The following is an 18,313-nucleotide window of genomic DNA, read 5'->3' as shown; positions in this document are numbered from 1 at the left end:
AGACACAACCAGCAAGTCAGTCACAGTTTTATTAAGATTCTGGATGCAAAAGGCCCAGATCCAGTCAAGGGCAAGGTGGCAGCTCTATATCCTGGATGTCACTGGCCAGGGGCCGTCTAGCACCAGATCCACCCTACCAAGTAAGGACTGGGCCAATTCTTGGCACAGATGTATACACGGCAGAAGCAATGTCCAGGAAGCAGAGGGCCCTCCCTGCCTTCAGTCTGGTCCCTGCAGGCCCCAGTGCTGTTGCGGTGCAGCACTCTGCTTCCTTTCTCCTCCAATCCAGCCCTGTAGACATGTCTCACCAGTGCACTGTGGGACAGGAAGGCACTCTGCCTTCCGCTGCCAGCACTCACGGAGAGACACAGGCTAGGTGTGGGAGGCATAGACACTGACGGCACCAGCACCCTACAGCTGGGCAGAGGCAGCCAGGGCACTGCTGGCCTCTTGCAGAGTCGGTGTACAAGGTGTCCAGGTCTGGCTCAGCAGCTGAGGCATCAAGGACTCGCTGGCTTGCTGGCCTCAGCATCCGGCCTCTCAGCTTTAAGCCACTGCATCTTTTGCTGGTGCTGCTGAACAGCATCCTGCACTCGGGCATCTATCATGGCCTCCGTGAGGACCCCATCTTCAGAGGCATATGCCATGGCCTGGTAGAAAAGAGGGCACAGAAGGAGAGATTGGCTGCTTGCACAGGGAGGCCCAAGGCCCTCAATCTGGAACCAGAGGCCTCCTCAGGCACTAGCACGGTGGGCATACCAGAACTTATTAGTGGGCCCACAGCCCCCGCACTACTTCTGTTGAAAATTTCTCAAGGACTTTCTAAAATATAAAACCTAAACAGAGCTGTTCCCCCTCCATACACAGACAGGTAACTCCCTCTGAGCTGGACACAAACGCAGACCCTTATAAGCCTGTAAGTGACTCTGGATCCACCCACCAGCTCAGGGGTATAGGTCACATGGTGCTGCTCAGGCCTGGTTATTCAGCTGTGTCATTTACAAGCTTCCAGAACAGTTTCTACTGTCGCCAGGGCCCACCTCAGGCCACATGACATTAGTGTGAGGCTTCTCTAACCAGAGCCAAGTGGTACTCTCTGGATACCTGTTCCTTTTCATGTCTATTCCCTCTGGATGACCATGGCCTCTCTCACTGCCTTGTCCTCCCTGAGGACGGCACTTCAAGACCAGCCAGTAGGAGTCTGAACTGGTCAAGTTGTAGCCTTTAGCACTATAAAGGGGCCAGGGCTCATAGGTGGTTGAGACCACACTCCTGCTGGTTTTCTGCTTGAAGCAGACATCAGCACAGGGTATGAAGAATCCCGAAGATGAGGCAAAGCGAGCCTCGCAGCCACTGCCCAGGAGGGAACTAGGAACCCAGATGCCTGAATGTAATGAAGGGAGATTTTTCCACCCAGGGCACTAGGACACACATTAAGGAACAGTTCTGCCACGACACTGTCACCTGTGAGGAGATGTCTGTAATGGTATTGTCTCTTCTAGAAGAAAGCACAACCAGGAACAAATGTACCTAGGGTCCACTACTCTGTTATGATTCACTGAGGAGGAAGACTTGACCCCAGGGCCAGACCACCAACTTTGAGGTGGTTGGAAGCTATGGACACTCTCCCGGCTTGAGTTCACCTAAGCCCAAAAGCAAGGTAGGGGGCTGCACAGGAGCCCTGGCTGGGTAGACAGGGTGACAGCTCTAAGTGGCTACACCTTGCCAAGGGCCCAGCACAGGAGAGCTCACCCACCAGCCAGCTGAGCAACTGAGGTGAGGTGGAACACACAAGGATAGACTCATTCTGTGGGTATCTTGGGCTGGACTCTGGGCTACAACCAAGCCATGGTGAGGGTAAACAATGCTGTGAAACAGAATGATGTTCACAACCTCCCAGAGACAACAGCATGGGTACCTCTGCTCCATCTTTTCTGCTGCAACTTTTCTGTAAATCCACAACTATTCAAATGTTTTAAGTCTAACTCGGTGGAGTGCACCTATAGTCCCAGCTACTCAGGAAGATGAGGCAGGATTGCTTGACTGTGAGGTTCAAGGCCAGGCTGAGCAACATAGTAAGACCCCAGCTCAAAAATGAGTAAATAGGGGCTCAGTACTTCGCACTTACTGCTCTTGGAGAAGACCCAGGCTCAGTCCCTAGCACCAACACTGGGTGGATCACAGCCACTTACAACCCCAGGGAAATCAATGTATTCTTTTTCATTTTATTTTTGAGACAGTGTTTGGTTACAAGGACATGATGACAAAAAGTTAACAAAGTTAACAAAAAGCTTTGAGGTGGCCATAGTAGCCTCGATTCCATCAATATGGCTTGTCTTGACAACTGAGGGGCTGACAGTCCTAAATTATCCTTGCCCTGCTGTGTAAGTTCCCTGCACAGGACCATGGAGCTGTTGCTAGGCAGCTTTGAGGTAAAAACACCATTTGGGGGAATGACAATAGACCACTGTGGCCAACAACACCCTTATCCAGTCTCAGGAGGACCATTCCTGGCCCCCTGCTCAACTTTATTATGAACTTGTCCTAAAAAGTCAGATACCCAAGAGTACCCATGCATGAAGCACACATCCGTTGATCTGGACTTGTCTGCATTTGTCTAACAGATAAATCAAAGAAGTTGCCCTCTGGACTTGCCCAGAGACCCTTAAACCTCTGCCCTAGCACCCTGACATTCCCCCTAAGACTGACAGTGCTGCAGATCTGGGCCAGTGACACTATCACCCCATCCTCCCATGAGTTGCTCATCAGCCCGAGGTGGTCTTAGTAGAATGAGGGCCACATGCCTGTCCGTGCTTAGAACACCATTCAACATAAAACTCCCTGTGGAGATTGGGACAAAGTTTCCAAGTAGAAGGAGCTCCAGGAACTTAACTCACCTGCCATGCTACAGCAAGCTGAGCAATCTCCCGGCCTGACATTCCTTCTGTCAGCTGGGCGACCTCTGAACATTTCTTTCCATAGTCAAACTGGGCCACCTTCAAGCGCCTGGAGGGAGAGTTCCCACGTGGGTCTGGGCTGTCATGGCTCTACACAAAGGGGACTGGGGAGATGGGGGAGCAAGGCTGCCCAACATCACACTGCATCCGATGCTTCCCCCTGAACTGGACACTGGTGCTTTTTTGTACAGTTGGATGAGGTGAACTCTGCCAGGTAACCTCAGCATCCCTCCTGACCTACAGAGAGGCGCAGGCTGGAGCCAGGCTTGTCAGATGGAGCTATAGCCCCACTCCTACTCACTAGACACAGCCTATAGCTACATATTCAGCACTGAGTAGCAGGAGCAGGTAAATGCTCAGCCAGTGAAGAGAGCCTAACAGAGCAGGCAGAGCTCCAGGTAAGGAAGAGCCTGCAACCCAAGTTCCCAGCAACAGCCTCTGGCCAAAAGCCAGATACATGAGACATGAATATAGGTTGCATGCCTGAGCTGAGGCTGGGGATATGCAGCTAGCAAGAGGCAGGAGACCCGGGCAGCCTGGGTGGGGGATGGGCTCACAGGAACCGGCAGGGCCAAGCCATGTTTTCTCCAGAACAGTGAGAGGCAACAGGCAGCAGGAGGGATTCAGGTCAGGACACTGAGTCTGAATGCCATGGAGCTGTGGCCCCGGGAGACTGCTGAAAGCAGAGCAGCCTCTGCTATGGAAGGCATGGGGAGCATACAAGACAGAGCAGTGAGAGCTGCACGGACCAAGGCCTCTTCAGCAGAGTAGCATCAGTGGCTTCTCCCTATCCCTGTCCACAACATGGCTGTAGGGCAGCTTCCAGGAGTAGACAGGACAAAGTCGTGTCATTCAGTCAACAGCTAAGGACGGTAACTGGCAACTTCCAAACCTGGTATAAGAGGCTCAGAGTAAATTTAAGAGGGGCCCACATTCTCTTGACACCCAGGCCTCAGTGACCCCAGCACTTGAGGATGGGCTGTTGGGACAGACTTGCAGCTGGGTTCCTATGACAGAACCACCACTGCCAGGACACACGTATACTGTATGACCCTATACAGATGGCCTAACCCCCAGGAAGATGAAGTGCCCAGACGGGCTCCAGGTCAGTAAAGGGAACTCCATGGGGCTGGACACTTACTGCTTTCCTTCTGTGGCCGGCTTAAGGACATACTTGTCAAAATACATTCTCACCAGGCGCTCTCGCTCCTCCCGCTGTGGCAGGGCAAAGCAGACCATCTCGTCAATACGATCATTGATGGCCCAGTCAAACTGTTCAGGCTGGTTACTGGCCAGGACCAGCATGAACCTGCAGCCACAAAGAACATGCTGAGGGTTTGTCCAATCACAGCTCACTCAGGGGCAGAAGGGTCTTTTAAGCCTCCTTGGGTAAACCTCCCCTTCCCTTCTGTGCTTTCTTTTTCTTTTCTTTTCTTTCTTTTTTTTTTTTTTTTCTCCCATCACTTACCTGGAGTGATGGGGCTTGAATTCAGAGATTCAAGAATGCTATGCAAATGTTAAATCACTGAGATATATCTCTACCCCTTGGCAGCTTTTAAACTCTGGATACTCCAGTGAGACCCAGGCCCACCAGGCCCATTTGTACAACCATGATCAAGGTTGCCTAGTATCCTAAGGTTTTGTTGTTGCCCTTAAATCACCTTTTCCAATGGCCCTGGGCCAGGGCATGGCCACAGCATGGAAAGGGATATCTGTGATGGGTAAGATACTTACTAGAGGGCTGGGTACCACCCTGGTGATGAGCAAACTAAGAACAGGGTCAGGGGATTTGGAGGAGGGAAGCCTGTGTAACCTTAGGTACTGCCCCTGCCAGTGGCTTTTGGATGAAATCCTGGGAGATAGCTCAAATGGGGATCTCTTTCAAGGCCTAGATGCTACCCCAGTCTGATATCGCAGATAAAGATCAAGGTTCCACTCTTTCCACACACGGCACTCGGGATCTGCTCCCAGGAAGAGCAAACACATTCTGGCTCCTGCGCAGGCACTGTGACCTGAAAGCAGTCTTCAGGCATATTTAGGCAACAGGAGCCTTGGCTTAGCTGCACATGAATAACTTGATGTCAAAGGCTTAAGTTCAAACTGAGGTGGCTGTGCGGACAGGGACTGACCCAGCAGACCTTCTCGTGTTTCATACTGCCTTTCTGCAACAGGCCTTCAAGAGCCTTCCCAGGTAGGAACATGAAGGCGCCAGACATGACATGCCTCTTAGTAGATGGTGAGCTGGTTATGCCCTAGCTCTGTGAGGAGCGAGAATAACGCTGCCTGAAGGACTGCACGGGGCAGGGCTGCACTTACTTGCTGCTGTGCTGTCCTGTCCTGTGGAGGAATGCGTTCAGGGTAGCCCTGAGGTCTTCACTTATCTTCTCCTACAGAAAGAAAGACTCAGTATCAGTCTCCAGCCTGAGCAGCAGTTTTGTACATGGCCAAGGAAAAGTGTCCACAGGAGACACTGTTGGGAGAGAAAAGCAGGGGTTAGGAAAGCCAGAACTTGGATTCCTACTGATCTGGAATCATTATAGAGGGAGGGCAGGTGTGCTTAGTGAGGGCTGCATTTTTAGCATCTCCACAACTCTGGTTCAATCCCAAACTTTGCAAACTTAAGAAGGAAAAGGAACGGGGCAGCAGCCTCAGCTTGTTTCACATGAAGACCAAGCCCCTCTGTGCTCTAGGGCACAGCAACCTCCAGGTTGGTCCTCTGCTAGACTGGCTTAGAGCATCAAGCTCTGACCCACTCCCACAGATAGGGTTCCAGAGCACTCACAGTCGCTCGCTTCCTGAGGAAGGCATCTGCTTCATCCACAAAGAGCAGGAGGCTGTCAATCAGAGGATAGTCAGGTAAGGGGACTCTTGAATGGCACAAGCCAATATCTGGAAGCTCCCAGAAGCAACAGGAAGTATATCCCTGGGAGGAGCTGCTCCACAGAGCACAGGCCTTGCCCTTTCAGGGATTCTTAAAATGCTGACCCAGTAAAAACAGAGCTCACAGCTTCAAGAACTCCAATTCTGAGAGCTACAGCTCTAATGGGAAATGCTGGGCAGAATGCTCCTCCTACCCCTAGAACTCACTCAAGGACTCCAGTCTAGGCCAGAGTAAGGGCTGCGATGAACACATTCGGCATCAGGAAGGAGTGGTAATCCAGGGTAAAGTGACAGAACAAGGCATAGCAGCAGTGCCAGGGACAACTATAACTGGCCATGCCATATCGCATTCTCAGCCAACTTTCAGAGGGCCCAACACAGTCAAGGAAGCCTAGGTCCACTGCCCTCGCAGTGTAAGCCAGCCATTACTCCTGGCAGTAATTATATCTGAGTGGCAGCACCCTTGCACTGGAAGCCTTGTGTCCACCCCTCAGCCCTAGCTAGGCACCTGGTGGGCACATAGGAGTGGGAACCTATATATGTGGGGTTGTATGCTCACCCTCGTCGGCTGGTGCTTGCCCAGTCAAAGACTTTGTGCATGGCAGTCACACCCTCCCGCCCCATGGGGGCCACGTCCCCGCCTGTCATGATGGCGTAGTCCATGCCTGAATGTAGTGCGAGTTTCTGGGCAGGGAAGGATGGGGAAACAGAGCAGATGTTAAAAAGGCTGCCCTCGGCTGGGGGGCCCAGCAGAAGCCAGGCCTACCTTCACAGCCAGGTATCTTTACCTTGGCAAACAGTGTCTTGCCAGTCCCTGGTGGCCCGTACATCAGGACATTCCTATATAGGCTTTTGTTCTTCTTGGTATTTCTTGTTGCGATGGCAATGTCTCGCACCCGTGCCTCCAGGCTAGGCTGCCAGGACAAGATGAGGTTTGAGGAACCTGGCTTTCCCTACCTACAGACAGCTTTGGGGAGTGGGCGGACCACAGCTGTTCCAGTGCAGCCCTCTTTGTGGGTACCGCTGGCCTATGTGGTACCTGAATAGAGGTTTGGTTGATATTAACATTTCGGGAACCCAAAGCCACAAGCACAGGGATCACATAAGCACAACAGCTCGGCACTGCTGTCCCTCCCCTGGGCCTACAGAGCTGCCACAGTGACTTACACTAAGGATGACGCCCTCCAATGCATCCTGAGGCCTGCTGACCAGTCGCCTGCTGACCTGTGGGGACACCATCACAGTTGGCAGGACACACAGGTACCGTGAAGCACTGGCCCACAGATCCAAGACTAGTACCCCAGTGTCTGCTGTGGGGCTGGGTGATTTATCAATACTTTATTAAATTTTTATCTTCCCAATCACTTGTACTGAGTGTCTGAAGAGACCCAGCTGTAGCCATTACAGAGAACAGGCCTGTCAGAGAGAGCAAAGAGCAGCTCAGCCTAAGAGACACAGCTAAATGCCAAGCTACACTCATACCTTCTAGCTAGGACAGGCTCTTCATGAAGAGCTAAAGCATACCCAGGGGCAGTCATATAATTAGATAACACTGATTAACAGGTTCCATTGGTATAACACAGTCATGAGAAAACATCCATGCTAGCATGAAAGAGAAAGTAATCATTGTCTGTGTAAAAGGGAAAGGACAGAGAAAATGTACACCACTTGCTTGTGATATAGGAAGAAACCTGGCAAGGATGTGGAACCCTGAGCTCTTACTGTGGCCATACCTGGATGGGATGCCTCAATGCCTCCAGCACTGAGATGCGGGAGGTCTCCCTCACCAGGGATGGCTTTCCCAATCGGGCCTCAATATACCGACCAGCAACTGCAGTAGCACTCTTGGCAGAATAGACTCCAACAGCCAATAGTGTCAATCCAGCCACCTAGGACAGAAAAAAAGCAGTCTCCACTGTCCCACTGCCCCACCAACAGCTACGGTCCCATGGTAGCCTATACTGGACCCTGGGTGGATCTTTGACCCCATACCGGCCAGTGCTCACTTGCATACTTCAGGTGACAGCAAAACCATGTCATGGCACTTCTTTTTGTGCCTTATAACATGAATCTGAAAAGCGTAGGCTGCAGGCCGGAATGCGGATGTACAGCGCTGGATACTCACCAAGGGTCTTGCCTTCCACTGCTTTCTCACCACTGAAAACATTAAACTTTATTCTTAGAAAACAAGGCTAACCACAAACCATGAATCCCCTTTAAAAGTCAATGTGTTAGCACAGCAAGCAGCTCCACAAAGAGGGGCACCTTCCAGGCTAGCTTGTGGTTTACTGCTGAGCTCTTGCCTAGCATTCCTAAGACCTCAGGTTCCATCCTTAGTACTCCCCTTCCTCTGTACCTAGCAGGAAGTGCTCCACAACACTGAAGAAGCTGGAGATGTCAGAACCCACCTCCTACTTTGCACACCACCTCCTGCCTCACAGATTGTGGAGTTGGCTGGGCATACACTACCAAATAGGCCAGGTAGCCAGGCATGAAGGCAAACACTTTTAATCCCAGCACTCAGGAGGTAAAGGCAGGTAGATCTCTGTGAGTTTGAAGACAGCCTGGACTACATAAATCAGAGTTACATGACAGTGAGCCGGTCTTGAAAACAAAAAGAAAAAAGCCAGATTAAAAAAAAGTTATCTCTACATTCTCCCAAGAACACTGGAAAGTGAGCTCTGGCCCCTTCCTACATCTATGCCAGGATTAGAATCTTGAAACCTCAAGGAAGGCTGCCTCTGCCATAACTAGATGTGATTTGTCACTCAGATGTTGAACACTTGATCTCATGCAATACTGCAGAGTTTGTGGGACCTAGAAGTCATCAAGTGGCATGATTCAGGCTTTCCAACACCAGATAAACTTTCTTGGTTTGTAAGTTACTCAACTTTAGGTACTTGTTGGAACAACATAAAATGGATTAAGACAAGACTGAATTGTCTGAAATGACCTAAGCCCAAATATTCTACCATGTCTCACTGTGGTTCTTACAGACACTTGTTACAGCTCGTGTGCCTGGACTATGCTCGCACACCACTATTAAGTGTATCCCCACAGGCAGCAGATAACAGGGCTGACCCTGACAGGAAGGCCTGAAGACTAGGCCTCAGAGCTGCCCACTAGGCTAACTCCTAGGAACACAGGGTAGTACACACCGTGGCTGTCACTTTGTCCCAGTCTGTCACAAAGGCACGGAATCCTTCACCAAACAAGGTTCCAGCTGTCCTGCAAGGGGAAAAGTCACATGACTTTCTAGATGAGCTATGTGGCTGGAGAAGGTCAAAGAAAGAAACTAAAGAAGCCCTTTAAGGCTCTGAGGTAAGTCTTAAAAGACAAGTCTGCCAAGGTGGGGATATTAACAAACTGATTCAGAACTACAGGATGAAGAAGACCTTCATCTGTAGGATGAAGAAAGCCTTCGTCAGTGACCAGGGACTCACACATGAGCTGGGAAACACAAAACGGATGGACACTAGGCTTTGGCTGTGTCCTTACCTGATAGACTCTAAGACGGTCTGGCGGTGCTCAGCAGCCCTGAGGCGAATCTGCTCCCGGATGATGTCTGCATTCTCTCTGTCAGCCTTGGCCCGTGCTCGGGCTTCAGCTTCCACCCGCAACATCTCGTTCTTATGCCGCAGCTCCATCTCTCGCTCCACAGTTGCTGTCCCAGGAGAAGGCAAAGACAGTGGTATTCAGCTCTATTGTGCCTGTTTCTGCTCTACCCACACTGCTGACATGCTCACACAGACCTACAGAGTGCATGGACCAGGGACAGCAGTGTCACAGTGAACAACCCATACTTCAGAGCAATCCCTGACATGGCCTGGGTCACCTCTAGGATGACATATTTTAGAAACAAACCAAAATGTGGATAATTAAAACAGAAACCTACTTAAACTGTAAATACCAGAAAAGTTGTAAGATACAATAACGTGTGCCTATTTGTCAGCAATAAAAACTAAACATAGTGCTGGAGAGATGGCTTAGAAGTTAAGACCACTATCTGTTCTTCCAAAGGTCCTGAGTTCAATTCCTAGCTCATGGTGGCTCATAACCATCTACAATGAGATACGGTGCCCTCTTCTGGTATATAGACACATATGCAGGCAGAATAGTGTATAAATAATAAATAAATAATAATAATAATAATAATAAAAAAGAACTAAACACAGTGAGCCACTGTCTGCACAATGACACCAAGTTGCCTCAAACCCTTCCTGACAGAGTCCTGGAGACAGGAAATATTCTTTGTACTGGAACACATATGTGTCAACTGGCAGGTTGGCCCAAACACAGTGAAGTTCTACCACAGGGGCTAAACACAAACCAACTAGTCCCAGAACTCTCTATTCAGGGGCCAAGCTGCATTTGAAACGTCTGCTGAGTTAGCTCTTTGAACCTGAGGCTGGTGTCAAAGCACACGCTGCAAATGCAGTCCTTAGCTGAGCTCTCAGTGAGCCTCTATGGATGCCCAACAAAGCCACCCACCATTGGTGACCCCTACCTCGCCGCATAGCCTCCTGCTTCTGCACAGACTCCTCTTGTTTGCGCAAATTCTCTTCATTCAGAAATTGCTGAGAAGACAAAGGAAAGGTAAAGAGCTTTTGAAAACCAGAAAGACCACCTAAAAACCAAGATGCAGCTGCTGAGTCAGGAATGCTTCTGCCCACCTGAGGAATACCAACTTTCTTGGGGCTCTAGCTGGTACACTCCAATGCAGGCAGATCTGGTGTAGACCCAGGATATTCTCACAATAAGGGACTGGCTTGAGAGCTGCCCCACCTGCTGGGGCAGAAGCAGCTGTATAGCAGCTTCACCAGGGTTCCCAGACCCTCGGGGCCTGCAGCTCTGCTCTATGGTTCTTATAGAACTCTGATCTTTGCCTACTGAGATTAACAGCTATAATGTCCTAGAAAATAAAACTGGAACATAAGCCTAAGGCTGATGAGCTCCTATAGCACAGAGCCAGCCTGGATCAAAGGAGGCCTATCCAGGTTTTGGATTGCCCAGGGACAACTAAGGACTTAACTCAGGACTGCACTGTTCCCTGCCATTCACTGACTTTGCTAGTTAGACAGGTGTCCATCTAGCAAGAACCTTTAAGAGTAACTAAAAAAAAAAATCACCTCTGTTGTGGAAGCATCATAAGAGGTTATGTGCATAGGCTTATATATGTGCTTGGACATGTCTGTATACATGTTTACGTGCCTAGCATGTCTCTGCATTTTTGGTATGTTCACACATCCATTGTGTACTCAGGCCCATGAATATGAACATGCCAGGGCCTACCAGCAGCATTTGCATTCTTGCCCATGAAGTCAGCTGCACATTTTCCTATGTTATCGCAAGGACAGTGTCTCAGAAGACGCCCTGCTTACCTGCTGCTTTAGCTGGTCCTCATAGCGTTGTCGAGCTAGCTTATCCTGGTACTGGGCCCTCTGGGGAAGAAGACAGAAATAAAGAGACACTTTGGCGAGAAGGCACTAGAAGGTTAAGAGAACATGATCTCAGCTGGCCATGGCGGTGCAAAACTCCCTAAGTCTTGAATCCCAGCATTAGGGAGGCAGAGGCAGGTGGATCTCTGTGAGTTTGAGGCCAGCCTGGTCTACAAAGTGAGTCTAGGACAATCAGGGCTGTTACAGAGAAATCCTGTCTTGAAAAACCAAAAAGAGGGAAGGAGGGAGGGATGGAGAAAGAGAGAGAGAGAGAGAGAGAGAGAGAGAGAGAACATGATCTGGACCTGGACCTACCCAGGAATGGCTGATGAGGTAAGTAAGCTACAGAGCAGCCACCTTCCACAAATATGCAGGTACAGAATGGCTCTGTGCCAATTTTTGCTTACTTTTGCAACAGTGACCCTGGCCTCAGTACATTAACTACCACCTAATAAACCCTCAGCTAGTCAGTAACTAAAAGGTCCTGATGACATCTCAATGTCCCATCCCCACTCCTGTTACCCGAGATCTCCTACCACTTACAGCCTGATGCTGCCGGGTCTCTTCACTCAGAGTTTTCCTTCTTTCTTCGGCTTGCACACGGATCTGTTCACTCTTCAGTTGTTCCACAGCAGCTTCATACTCCTGCAGAACACAGGAGTACCTGCATAAGACTCACAAACCTCCACAGCCTATTCCATGGTGCTGTAGACTGCAAAATGGCAGCGTCAAAGGCCATGCCAACTGGCCTATGTAACAGACTTGGGTAAGGGTGAAGGCACTTTTTAAAAAACGATCTGGACAGAGACCCATATACCCCTAAGAGGGCTCGCAGCTCTAGGCGGATGGACAAGACAGGTCCAGACAGATCAGGCTGTTATTCTCTCCCTTATCCTGAGCACATGCTACAATTGTGTTGTACAATATACAAGGACTAAGGATGGAGTCTGCTTGAGGCTCACTGAAAACCCTGGCATCAAGGGTTCTTTTTGTTTTTTTATTGTTTGTTTTTCAAGACAGGGTTTCTTCTGTGTAGCCTTGGCTGACCTGGAACTTCCTCTGTCCAACCTATCCTGGAACTCAGAGATCTACCTGCTCTTGCCTCACAGGTGCTGGAATTAAAGGGGTGTATGACCACACCCAGCTTCAAGGGTTCTTCTGAGTGCAGAGAAATGAAGTAAAAATTAGTCAAGGTGGTGTATACCTGTAATCTTAGCACTTAAGAGGCTGAGACTGAGCCAGGTGGTAGTAGCACATACCTGTAATTCCAGTAATTCGGAGGCAGAGGCAGGAGGATCTCTATGAATTCAAGGCCAGCCTAGTCTACAGAGCGGAGTTCCAAGACAGCCAGGACTACACAGAGAAATCCTGTATGAAAAACAAATAAACAAACAACACCTGTCTCAAAACAACAAAAAGAAAACATAAAACAAGCAAATTTCAAGAAAGATCCCATCTTCAAGACGTCCAGACATTCCTCACCTACGCCTTCCCTATCAAGTACCTCTACCAGAGGATCAGAGACACGGGCTCAGCATCCTGTCCTCCCAGAATTAAGAGCATATCCACAGGTCTCGCTCTGTGTGCTGGCTCTCTCACGCCATCATGGCGGCAGCACACAGCTCACCTTGAGCTTAGACTGTTGTTCCAGCTGCAGTGTCTGCTCCTGCATCTGTGCGAGACTCAGTGCTTCCTTGGCATGGCCTGGAGAACAGAGGGACGTAAGAGGGAGGGCATTAGTATGCTGCCAATGGACACGCCTATGTGGCTGAAAAAGGAACTACTCACTCATGCCACAGTGCTTTCTGAGAAACCGCAACAATCTTGAATCATGTGTATTGCCTTAGCCTACCTCACTTGCCTACCCGTTCCAGACTTGAACAATAACCACTCCTTTCATAGCTGCTACCCCCAACAGAGAGCCTGGTGAGATTGGGTATGTAGCTTAGTTGTTACAGAGCTTGCCCAGCATGCAAAAAGCCCCAGTTGGATCCCTAGCATCAAACACAATCAAGTGTAGTGTGTATGCTTGTAATCCTCATAGTCTAAAGCTGGAAGCCAGAGGATCAGGAAGTCATCCTCAGCTGCATAGTGAGTTTGAGTCTAGCCTGGTATACATGAGACTTTGGCAGAGGCGAGGGATGGATTGTAAGAGTTCAGTAAGAGTTCAAGGTTCAGGGGATCATCACATTGCCAAGAGTTCCACTCATCCAGGATGGGGTTGTGGACAATGACGTCACGCATTTTCCAATTAGAAAAGCAGAGCTCTGGCTGGTATCCATTATCTGTAACCACTGATGATGTAAAAACATGCAGGCAGGAAAGCTAGGAATCAGATGCCAGACAATGCACCTAGGTTATAAATACTATGTGTTTTGTGTGTCAGATGGCGCTGTTTGTCAATACTTAGATTTAGTAGGGAAAACTTTACTTCTAGTACACTCTAAGGAGTATCAGGTCTCCAAATTTTCCATGACAGTTTTCTATTACTGATACCTTATTGTAAAAATTTCTTACCACAGAAAAACATGGGAATGAAGATCAGCAAGGAAAATACACTTAATATAACAATGTCCCTGGCTTGCTCTTTTAATCCCTACATCCAATTTCCTTTATTTTTGAATTCTTCAAGGTCAGCAGAAACTTTTTTTTTTCAAGACAGGGTTTCTCTGTGTTGCCTTGGCTACCCTGGACTTGCTTTGTAGACCAGGTTGGCCTTCTACTAACAGAGATCTGTCTGCCTCTGCCTCCCCAAGTGCTGGGTTCACAGGCGTATGCCACAGCACCCAGCTTCAGCTGCAACTTCTTCACATTACTTTTGAATGTAACAAGCATGTCATTAACCAAAGCTTTACATCTGTTAGTGTATGAGTATCTGGAGGGAAAATGGCCTAAGACCAGAGGCAACATGGTAAGAACATTTCACAGGTTTAGATGACCATGGCAGATATCCTGGCATTTGGGATCAATTTACAAAGAACTTGCAGCTTGGCATGAACTCCACCAATGGGCAACACTGAGCTTGGGAAGGTCGTTCCAAGCCAATCTCCTCCTAGACTCTCTGGTCTTCCATGACCAGGACTAAAGACAAAAGAACCCACGACACCCGACAGCAGAGGAGAGACACCCTCTGATACTTTCTCTCTGACAGGAAAGGGCTGGGGAGAGCAACACTCCTTGGGGCCTCATCTCAGCACAGTAGACAGGAATGGAGGTGTCACAGTCCAACAAAGCTGGGGGGGGGGGGCAAGTCCCAGCTCCTCTGTTTATTCTCCATGTGGCTTTAGCAAGCTCAGCCAAAAGAGAATGAACTTCTTTTGAGTCCATTTTCTTGTGAAATGAGACAGAAGAGGTTTAGTGCCCATCTGAGACTACCTTACAAGAGAAGGACACTGAGTGGCCACGCAGAACTCACAGAAGATGTTGCTGGCTCAGAAAAGAGAGCTCTGTTAAAGCAGAGTAGAGGCCAAGACACTGAACCCACGGTGGGACTGTTCCAGGCAAGAGCCCAAGTACTGCCAGTGCAGGAGAGCAATTTACATGCACAAGTAGTCAGGGTCTAGCAAAGGGCCGGAAGGGCTCCCCATCCTCTGTGACAGCCTATAGTAGTGGGACTAATAGCCAAGATTCAACTCTGAAATTCTAGGTGTGGCTAGAGAGTGATCTCCCCAACCTAGGAGTTACCAAGAAGGATTCCTACACACCCTGAAACAGGACACTGGATCATCTTGTCAAGTCTTCTAACAATGGAAATGCCTTGAAAACCAGCCACGCTTTCTCATTTCAACCTAATCACTGAGATTATCTAGCAAAGATAACAGATTCTTTACCAAAAATTATTAGCTCTGCTTGGCCTCAAGAGACAGGTGATCTTTGTCCCAAATCTGAAGGCTCTGAATGTCTCTATGGGGATTTGAGTCTGCAGTACTCAGAGACCACTGCCCAAGACCTGATAGGGTCTCACTGTGCACCCTGGCTGGCCTGGCAGCCTGGTCACTATGTAGCCCAGTCCAGCTTCAAACTCAGATCCGTCTTCCCCGCCTTCCAAATGTTGGACTTAAAGGCATGAGCCACCACTCCCTACTCAAGGTTCAAGGCATTTTTGTAGCCCCACAAAAGCAGAGAACTGACTCACCAAGTGCCAGACCCTCTCGCTGAGAGGCTCTGCATCTTATACCTATTTAAATTAGGGCTTCCCTATATTGAAAAACAGGACCATGCATTAACATAAAATTGAGAATAACAACATTCCTTCAATCAGTATTTATTCAACACCTCCTACATTTCAGGCTTTAAAAATTTTTTAATGTACTTGAGTGTTTGCCTGCATGTATGTATGTGCACCACATACATACCTGGTACCCTCAGAAGCCAGAAAAGGTCCTTGGATCCCCTGGAACTGGAGCTACAGAAGGTTGTGAGCTGCTATATAGGTGCTCAGACTTGAACACAGGTCCACTGCAATAGCAACAAGTGCTCTTAGCCATTGAGCCATCTCTCCAGCTCCCTATTTCAGGCTTTTAAAGATTTCAACTAGTTGGGCATAGAGGCACATGCCTTCAATCCCAGCACTCAGGGGGCACTGACAGGTGGATCTCTGTGATTTGTCTGCTAGCCTGGTCTACATGAGTTCCAGCCAGGACTACACAGTCTTGTAAAAAAAAAAAAAAAAAAAAAAAAAATCCAGCAAACTAGGGACTGGAGAGACAGCTCAGAGGTTAAGTGCACTGGCTGCTCTTCCAAAGGTCCTGAGTTCAATTCCCAGCAACCACATGGTAGCTCACAACCATCTATAATGAGATCTGGTGCCCTCTTCCGGTGTGCAGGTGTACATGCAGACAGAACATTGTATATATTACAAAATCTATTTACTCTCTTGCTAAAACCAAACACCTTTCAAAAACGCTCCCCTTATTAAGTAAGAGATTATTATTAACCACCACAACCTAGGATCACCTGACCTGGCCATGGTTTTTGGCCTGCCCCACGTGGAGGGAGCAATAGGGCCAGCCCAGAAGTAACGAAGGACAGCATTGGCATAGGCAATCCGCGCCTCTAAAGACCTCTCTAAAACAGCCTCTCCTGCGCCCTGATAGCTGCCAGCACAAGAGGGTATCAGGACCTGGGTCTCCCAAACGCAGAACGTTTGGCTAAAAAAATCCCCGGCCGTTCAGGTCACCTGAAAGGTAGGGCTGTAGACAGCCAGCTGAGCACCTCTAGCACACCAAGAGAACCAAACTCGGAAGATCAGCTGGTGCCTCTGAAAGGCGCCTCCCATTCTCCTGGGCCTCGGCCCGCCAAGCCCAGCCCGCGCACTCACGGGAGTGCTCCAACTCGCGCGCCGCTTTGGCCGCACGCTCCAGGCCTGTCGGGTCGAAGTTGCTCCATTTGTCCTTGGGCGATTGCCGGTCGCCCGCACCACGGTCGCCGCCACCCTCCGCCCCGGGCTGCGCGGGCGGCAAGGGCAGCGGAGGGCCTGTGCCTTCGCCCTTAGGGCCCTTGATACCGAAGAGCCACGACATGGTGCACCAGCGCCGCGCGCGCTCAGGAGCCGGGGCTCAAGCGTGACTCGCGGAGCAACGAGCAGTCGACACGCGCCGCGGGTGCGACTAACTGCGCAGGCGCGACACACACCGCTTCCTCCTAAAGGACGGAAACTCACGACGGCCAAACCGCTCTCAGGCGTTGGATTGGCCGCGCAGCTGGTGCGGTTTGCCTAGCTGCCTAAGGAGGCGGAGCTGTACCAGGCTCCTGGACCCGGCACCTAGCAACGAAGTTTTCGGGGTGGGTGTGCCTCCGTCCTAGAAAGCTGTTAGCAAAGGTGCTGTTGTTGTGGGTCTGGGGGTCGTTCAGAAATGTGTGTCTGTTGCTGTAGGCATTTATGGAGACGCCCCATCGTGGCTGCGGAAGATCAGAGAGACACGGGACCCTCACCACGCAGGGTCGGAGCCCTTCTGTGAGCCTCGACCCAGACTGCACAAGAGGAAGGGAACACCTGAAGGAGGTGGCGGGGCTCCCGGAGCTGACCCCTTCCGGACTCGAGATGCCTCCGGTGAGGGCAAACAGTCGCGGGGTCACCGGCATGAGACCGCAAACCCGAAGGTTGAGAGAAGAGGTGGCCCCCGAGGCCATCTATATTGAGATCTGGTGCCCTCTTCTGGTGTGCAGGTATATGTGCAGGCAGAACACTGTATACATGATAAATCTTTAAAAAAGAAGAGGGTGCCAGTCTCAGCACGACCACCCTCTGCAGTGTGAAATGGCCACAAGCACATGGTGTTAGCACTCGAAGCAGCCTCCCCTCAGGGTCCCCTCATAATATCCAGGATTGGATACTCAGTCCCACAAGCTTCCTAGATGCTTGAGTTTGCTTGGCTCTCAACCAGAAGCAACCCAAAAGAGCCCTTACACTGCAGAGTTGAGGCCAGAGGAACACAGGGAGGAGGTATTGTGTGTGGCAAACAGCTCGTAGGAAAATCTCACCCCACTAATATTTTTCCTAGAGCTGGCAGGCTGCCTTGGCAGATAAAGGCTTGTCATACAAGCCTGGCAAGTGGAGTTTAAACCCTGGAATACATGTAAAAGTGGAATGAGAGGACCAATTGCATAAAGTTGTCTCTGACTTCCATATGTGGACCATGGTGTGTGTATACCTCCCACATTCACACACACACACACACACACACACACACACACACACACACCATACTAAATGAAAAGCTTAAAAACCTGTTTTCTGTAGACTTTCTCAGGGCCTGAACCAATCTGAAATGTGCACTAAATCCAGAGGCTTAAGACATGCCTAGGACATGTAAGGGCAGCCCCTCCGAGCTCAGGACTGCAGCAGTCTGTGTTACCTAGGAGGGAGTCCGGGCTTTCACCTCCACCACATGTTGGGGACTGGTCTGGTGATGTTTTTCTTAATCCTAAGTACTGGCCCCAAGATCTGGTTACACCCCAGACAGGCACATTCCCAGGTGCAGCATGTGATGCTGAATAACTCTGCTCACTGAGAGCCTCATGAGTCTCAGCCATTAG

General features: G+C 49.8%; 1 protein-coding gene across 2 annotated transcripts; it reads right to left on the bottom strand.

Annotated features, from left to right (window-relative positions):
• Nucleotides 1-11: 11 nt before the first annotated feature.
• On the bottom strand, nt 12-16,879 carry LOC129682701 (ATPase family AAA domain-containing protein 3). Of its 2 annotated transcripts, XM_055615198.1 has the most exons (16): nt 16,596-16,879; nt 12,903-12,979; nt 11,819-11,920; nt 11,219-11,278; nt 10,345-10,414; nt 9,336-9,501; nt 8,996-9,065; nt 7,571-7,726; nt 7,005-7,061; nt 6,626-6,751; nt 6,397-6,521; nt 5,740-5,791; nt 5,274-5,344; nt 4,099-4,266; nt 2,898-3,006; nt 12-650 (listed from the first exon to the last, which is right to left on the bottom strand). In XM_055615198.1, the coding sequence occupies exons 1-16, from the start codon at nt 16,795-16,797 to the stop codon at nt 501-503; spliced, it is 1,761 nt and encodes a 586-aa protein (XP_055471173.1). In that variant the 5' UTR covers nt 16,798-16,879; the 3' UTR covers nt 12-500. The 2 variants fall into 2 exon arrangements, with proteins under 2 accessions (XP_055471173.1, XP_055471174.1); XM_055615199.1 differs by lacking the exon at nt 12-650 and having other exon boundaries at nt 2,904-3,006; nt 4,152-4,266.
• Between the last annotated feature and the right edge of the window lie 1,434 nt (nt 16,880-18,313).

The sequence above is a fragment of the Psammomys obesus genome, unplaced genomic scaffold, assembly GCF_907164565.1.
Source record: "Psammomys obesus unplaced genomic scaffold, mPsaObe1.curated_primary_1811, whole genome shotgun sequence".
Classification (NCBI taxonomy): Eukaryota; Metazoa; Chordata; class Mammalia; order Rodentia; family Muridae; genus Psammomys; species Psammomys obesus.
This window is presented reverse-complemented; position numbering and strand designations above follow the sequence as displayed.

What these genes read in the sequence shown, in the direction of transcription:
- LOC129682701 (XM_055615198.1), bottom strand. Translation starts at nt 16,797, where the DNA reads ATGTCGTGGCTCTTCGGTATCAAGGGCCCTAAGGGCGAAGGCACAGGC. An exon ending in AGGACCAGCTAAAGCAGCAG is followed by an intron (nt 10,415 to 11,218) that starts GTAAGCAGGGCG and finishes TTGTCTTCTCAG; the next exon opens with CAATTTCTGAATGAAGAGAA. An exon ending in ACCGTCTTAGAGTCTATCAG is followed by an intron (nt 9,066 to 9,335) that starts GTAAGGACACAG and finishes TTCCCCTTGCAG; the next exon opens with GACAGCTGGAACCTTGTTTG.